Source organism: Brassica oleracea, chromosome C5 (assembly GCF_000695525.1).
Source record: "Brassica oleracea var. oleracea cultivar TO1000 chromosome C5, BOL, whole genome shotgun sequence".
Classification (NCBI taxonomy): domain Eukaryota; kingdom Viridiplantae; phylum Streptophyta; class Magnoliopsida; order Brassicales; family Brassicaceae; genus Brassica; species Brassica oleracea.
In genome coordinates this window covers 34,524,668-34,531,044 of record NC_027752.1, presented here as the reverse complement: position 1 = coordinate 34,531,044, position 6,377 = coordinate 34,524,668, and the positions used below count along the sequence as shown (strand labels likewise).

Below are 6,377 nucleotides of genomic sequence, written 5' to 3'. Positions count from 1 at the left end.
TCACACCAACAAATCAATTCGGTGCTTTCAAAAAGTCAATTTAAATGATTATAGTAAGATTGCATCTGTATCAAAGCCTTACACACTTAGCACACTGACTGAACATGCTATCTGTATCAAAGCCTTACAAAAACTCAAAACATACATTTAAGCCTAAGAACAACTTGGAAACATTTAAATAACCACTTTTTGAACAAAAAAAAAAAAAAAAACCACTTTTCAAAGACCACTTCAAGACTACGTCTTGTTAATCATTCTAAGACCACTTTTCACATATTTAAATTATAAACTCTTAAATTATAAAGCACTAACCCATTTTACACAAACCTCACAAAATTATGGAAAGAACAGTACGATTTCAGTAATAATTTTTTTTAAACGAACCTTGATAGTATCTAAGATGTGAGGAAGAGAGAGTGAAGAAGAAGACACGAGATGTACGCGGAACGACAAATTGAAACCCTTCCCGATCCGATCCAGATACTCATGAAAAGAACATTTTGATATTCCGATGAAAGGAGGCAAGGAGTTGATTCAACGACAAAAAGATTGGGTTAGGGTTTTTTAGAGATGAGAAAATAATTTAAACGGGCTAAACGGGCTAAACGGGCTGTCCGTTTATTTTCATTGAAACCCGTTTATTAAACGGACACAGACGGACAAACCCGACTAAGCCCGTTTAAGATTTTTAAGTAAACGGGCTGTTAACGGACACAAAAATTACACTAGGCCCGTTTATGTCCATTTACAAAAAGCCCTATTTAACATCCCTAGTCTCTTGTGTGCCATAGTGTCTCTTCTTCTTCTTCCTCTTTCGCAATTCCATGCTTCTTCTTTGTTTCTCCCATCACCTTCTCCATGATCCTCTGCTCCGGCCGCACATCATGACTCTGATTCCTCCTCCGTCGCAGCAAACACCTAACTCACCTCATCGAATCCCCAATCGCCGAGTTCTCGAAACTATTGCCGTCGTGGCCGGAACCCTAGGCGGCGCCGCCACCTTCATCTCCTAGATTCCTCCTCCGTCTCCTGCGATCTAATCTCCAAAGTCGGCCACGACTTCAAATACGACGTCACACATCCCCGATCGTGGCCCCGGATTTAAAGGTCAATAACGTAAATACACCGAAGCTTCATCTTCCTCATCCTTCTCCTCCTTCCCTTATCTACCGTGAGATGATGCTTCTTCACCAGTAAAAATGAAAGAGATAATGGCGGTTTCTCCAGATCAATCCATGTGCTCCTTCTCTGGTAACCATCCGTTTTACCTCGGGAACCTTGATGGCGATCAAGTGGAGAAGTTCTGGAAGAGGTTCGCGGGGTTGTCGGAGATTATGGAGATTATGGAGATTCCTGTTCTGAAAGGAGAGATCGTGTTGCCCACAAAGAAAAATAAATTAAAGGTGTTGGTAAAGGGAAGAAGAAATGATGAGAACTTTGTAATGTTGAAATTGAGTTTTCTGGTAAAACTTTGAAAATAAAGGTGTTGCCCCTTTTTGAGTAGTTTTTGATGGGATGATGGGTTCTTGTTGATAGGGTTTTGTTTTTGGGGCAGGTAGTTACTGGGATTGCTCGGCCTTCTGGTTCTGATAAGCTTTACACTGCTACTAAAGTTGAGACTCTGCGAATTTGGGATTGTGCTTCTGGACAGGTTTCGATTTGCCTGCCTCTTAGAGTTCATTCCATAGTGTGGCTATTCTTCAATGGATACTTGTCATTGTTTGGTTAGAACTTAGGACCAAGGGGTGTGTCTCTCACACTGCTGAGCCACCCCTGTTTATGTAGTTTAGCTTTTGAACTCAAAACACTAGTTTAAATAAGCATGCTTGCAGTTTGCATTACCGAAGGCTTTCTGTCTATACTGAGAATCACTTTACTCTTTGGATTTATTACTCTTCCAAATATAGAGTTTTGATGCTTATTTGTATATGTTTTGGTGTCACCAACTTAGTTCTTTTTACTTGTTTCCTGTTTGTAAAGAATCAACTTGTTTGTTTTGTTTGATTGGAACATATCACAAATTACTTTGATCTGTTATGTTTTGAATGAAAAAGTTTATGTCAAGGCGAAAGAACTTATTATGCCACCGACCTGTTGATGCTTTGTGTCTATATAAAGTTTGTAAACACCAAAGTTTTATTCACAACCCCATACACTCTTATTCTTTCTTTTTATGAAAATCTAAAAACACTTTGATCAAACACCATATATGGCTTCTTCTTATCAAAACACTTAGGAATCAATTGATGATACATTTCATCAATATTTTGATCAACACTTTGATCAAACCTTTGAGAACTTTACCATTCATTATGGTAATCAAGAAGAAGAAAGGAAAAAAAAATTGAAAAAAACGAGCTTATATCGAAAGAAATCGTGAAGAAGACCATGTACGTTTATGGAATGATTATTGTAAATATGTTTTATTTAATAAATAAATTTTATCTTTAAAACGATATTTAATATATTTTTTTTCTAAGAACCCTTAATTAAGAAATTTTATTTTTCAAATTATTATCGTTTATTTTACTAATATTTGTTTATGTTTTTATGTTTTTATTTTAAAATCTATGTATAAAATGTTATCTTTAATAATGTTAGTTTAAGTTTAATAATAAATCATTTTTGCATTTTAAAAATATTAAAAAAAAAATAAGAGACCCATTTAGAATATGTGGGATAATGATGCTCTGAGTATTTCCTTTTAAAGAAGCACCGCGTCCACGATACCATATATCATCATACGGAATGATATCAAGAATCCTCCACGAATTAGAGCTAAAATCATAGATTTCGTACCGGTTTACATCCAAAAATCTCAAGATTTTGGGGTTATGGTTTTTGTTGTCGTATCCGAAAGCATATTTGTCTGATGACTCTAATCTGTAGTAATTATTAACGGGTTGGATTTGGATACATCTGGTTTGTCCCAAATACGGGTTCCAAACCATGAGCCTCTTGTCTTCCTTGGTGACGCATAATAACAAACCGTCGCAGTGAACGATATTACATATCTCAACTTGATTAAATAAATTACCTATGTCCTTTATAGATGAACCCACACCGTGGAGATGGAATCTCATCGAACAAATCCTATACTCCTTCACCATGAATCCAATAAACTGATGCGTAATGCCTGTTTTACATAAAACTAGGGATGTTAATATGGGCTCAACCTAACAGGGTTAGCCATAACCCTGCAAACCCATTTGTAATCCTAACCCTCATTTTTTAAACAAGGTTTAAATAGGGTTGGCCCTAATAGGACCAGGGTTTAAATTCTAACCCTTTTATTTTGATTCACACAACTATTATACAATATTTAATAATGTTTTTCATCAAAAAAAAACTTAAAGTCGAGTTTTCTCGCCAAAAAAACTGAACAACGAAATTTTCCGTCGAAACCGCAAAATCAAGTTTTCAACTAAAACAACAAAATCGAGTTTTCCTTCCAAAAACGCAAAATCGAGTTTTTCGTCAAAACTTCGAAATCGAGTTTTCCCGCCAAAAAATCAAAATCGAGTTTTTCGCCAAAACCTCAAAATCGAATTTTCCCGTGAAAACGTAAAATTAAGTTTTTCTGGAAAACCCGTAAAACTCAATTTCACGGTTTTGGCGGGAAAACTCGATTTGCCGGTTTTGTAGGGAAAACTCGATATTGAGGTTTTAGTTTTGGCGGAAAAACTCGATTTTGCGGTTTCGGCGGAAAAGCTCGATTTTGCAGTTTTGGCGGGAAAACCCGATTTGCCGGTTTCGGCAGAAAACTCATTTTTGCTGTTTCGGCGGGAAAACGCGATTTTGTAGTTTTTGGCGGAAAAACTCGATTTGCCGGTTTCGGCGGAAAAACTCGATTTTGCGGTTTTTGGCGGAAAAACTCGATTTTACGGTTTTTGGCGGAAAACCCGATTTGCCGGCTTTGTAGGGAAAACTCGATATTGCTGTTTTAGTTTTGGCAGAAAAACTCGATTTTACGATTTTTGACGGGAAAACGCGATTTTGCGGTTTTTGCGGTTTTTGCGGGAAAACTCTATTTTGCGGTTTTGGCGGGAAAACTTGATTTTGTGGTTTTGGTGGAAAAACTCAAATTAGGTTTTGGCGGAAAAAAACACAATTTTTTTTTTGACGGAAAAACTTTATTCTTAGTTGTGGAGCAAAAACTCGATTTTACGATTTTGGGAAGAAAACTTTTGATTTTGATGCTCAACAAATTGGAGGAACGAATCATATCATATCTTATTCTAGTTTTATCTTTAACATTTAAGAACAAAAATAAATGAAATATTTTTTTCAATTAAATGAGCTAACCCTGGTACCAGCCCTAACCCTTGATTATAATAGGGTTAAAATAGGGTTAGATTAAAATAGGGTTGGGCTTATAATAAACAATAGAGGGCTGGGCCTAACCCTGTAGTTAACATCCCTCCATAAAACCCTATCTTTAGATAAAACAGTCCACAATTTGCAAGTAGATCTCACCGCTCTTAGACAAGTTATTGGAACCTTCGAAAGTATTTCTACTACCAAATCTTGCGAAAGATCTGAGATCATCGTAGTCATTGTCAGGGTTTTCAAATCTCACGCTTGCCCATTCTTCCCTTTTTATACGTAGGTTATGTGTCCCCACACAAGACACGTCCCACATGTATTTTCCTTTTTTTTTTATCTTTCATTAAAAATGGAATATTAACGTTGTGATCAAATCAATCATCACATTGCTCCCTCATGACAGAGTATTTAGAATCTCTCGAACCACAAGAGTCCTAACTCATCCCTTCAAGCTGGTTCTAAATCTGATGATTGATTGATTTTGAATTCTTATACTCTAGAGGATGCTTAGTTTACAACAACCATGTATGCTCTGGTTAAATCTTTATGTGCATTTAAGAGTTTGTGTTTTGGTTAAATCCTCACACTGTTTTGCAGATCCAGAAAGACCCAAGAACGACAAAGCCACCATTCTGACTGATACTGTTCAGTTGTTGAAAGAGCTCACATCAGAAGTCAACAAACTTAAATCTGAGTACAGTGCATTGGCAGACGAGTCCCGAGAGGTTCATATTCTCATCCCTCACTCTCTTTGCAGTCTACATGACCTGTTGATGTAGATATGTGATTATGTTCTGGCTTTTTATGATATAGATACTAAATCTAGACCATAAGTTGCAAAAATCTACAGGTGATTTGTATAACCAAGGTTTTTTCTGTAGTTGACACAGGAGAAAAACGACCTGAGAGAAGAGAAGATATCACTGAAGTCAGATATAGTTAATCTCAACCTCCAAGACTAAGGTCAATGTCTCCGTGGGGAGCTGCAATGGAGTCATGATGGCTCCACCGCCATCTTCTCCATATCCAATGCCTATGGCCATGCCTCCTGGGTCAATGCCAATGCATCCATCAATGCCATCTTACACGTACTTGGGAACCAGAACCCTAGCATGATGCCAGCAGCTCCATGTACTACTAACATGCCGTATATGCTTCCTAAATTCCGTCTTTGAGCAACAATCTGTGCACATGCCTCAGAACCGGAGTAACCGTTCTAGGTAACCTAGAACAAAGGTTTCAAGAGAGAGCAGATCCGAGAAAGCAGAGGACTCTAATGATGTTGCAACACAACTTGAGTTTAAAACTCCTGGTTCTACTTCTGATAAGGTTAGAGAGTGTTTAGAAAAATAATTTGTGATCAGTCGGAAGTTAATAAAACAGTGTGTTGTATAGGACACATCATTGCAAAGGCCAGAGAAGACGAAGAGATCTCAGAGATATAGCAACAAACTCCATAGAAGAAAGCCCTCTTTCTAGCAAATGCTCATCTTCTCCGAGCGTTCGTGTACGTGACGACAGTCCTTCCGATAGTGTAACGGATGGCCAAAAACCTGAGTGATGCGGAATGACCAAATGAGGATGGCAAACGTCACCGTTTAACTAGTATATGATGCCAGTACAAAACTCAGTCTGTTTTGAACAGCGTTCTGATTAAATTTCTCACATGTTTTGTAATCTTCAATAATTATATTAAAATTTAAACCAGTAGTATCAAGATTCAAAAGTTGCTCTACGACACTGCTACATTGGGCTCAATCTTAGTTGTCACCCAGATCTTTAGCTGAAAGGAATCGTAGGATTTAAATAACAGCACAAGCTGATATTCTCTAACACAAGAGCCACCATATCGAAAACATAATAGTGATCCAAATCTCTCGCTTGTAAAAACAAAATAGAGTGAGAAAAAACTTTCCTTTATGGTGATCCTTCCTTGCCCTGTTTTGTTCCTCCAGCAACAATGTTAAGTATTTCTCTTTAGTGACACACGGTCTAGGATTTTATGGTGGTACGGATGGAAAAACCTCAAGATCTTGACCGTTGCTTTGTAA

General features: G+C 37.3%; 1 protein-coding gene and 1 pseudogene across 2 annotated transcripts; both read left to right on the top strand.

The window, feature by feature from the left end:
* The first annotated feature begins 770 nt into the window (after nucleotides 1–770).
* Nucleotides 771–2,064, top strand: LOC106293009. Of its 2 annotated transcripts, none has more exons than XM_013728678.1 (2): nucleotides 771–1,463; nucleotides 1,560–2,064. In XM_013728678.1, the coding sequence occupies exons 1-2, from the start codon at nucleotides 1,200–1,202 to the stop codon at nucleotides 1,686–1,688; spliced, it is 393 nt and encodes a 130-aa protein (XP_013584132.1). In that variant the 5' UTR covers nucleotides 771–1,199; the 3' UTR covers nucleotides 1,689–2,064. The 2 variants fall into 2 exon arrangements, with proteins under 2 accessions (XP_013584132.1, XP_013584131.1); XM_013728677.1 differs by having other exon boundaries at nucleotides 1,556–2,064.
* Nucleotides 2,065–4,828: 2,764 nt separating this feature from the next.
* On the top strand, nucleotides 4,829–5,887 carry LOC106345085 (annotated as a pseudogene).
* Nucleotides 5,888–6,377: the final 490 nt, after the last annotated feature.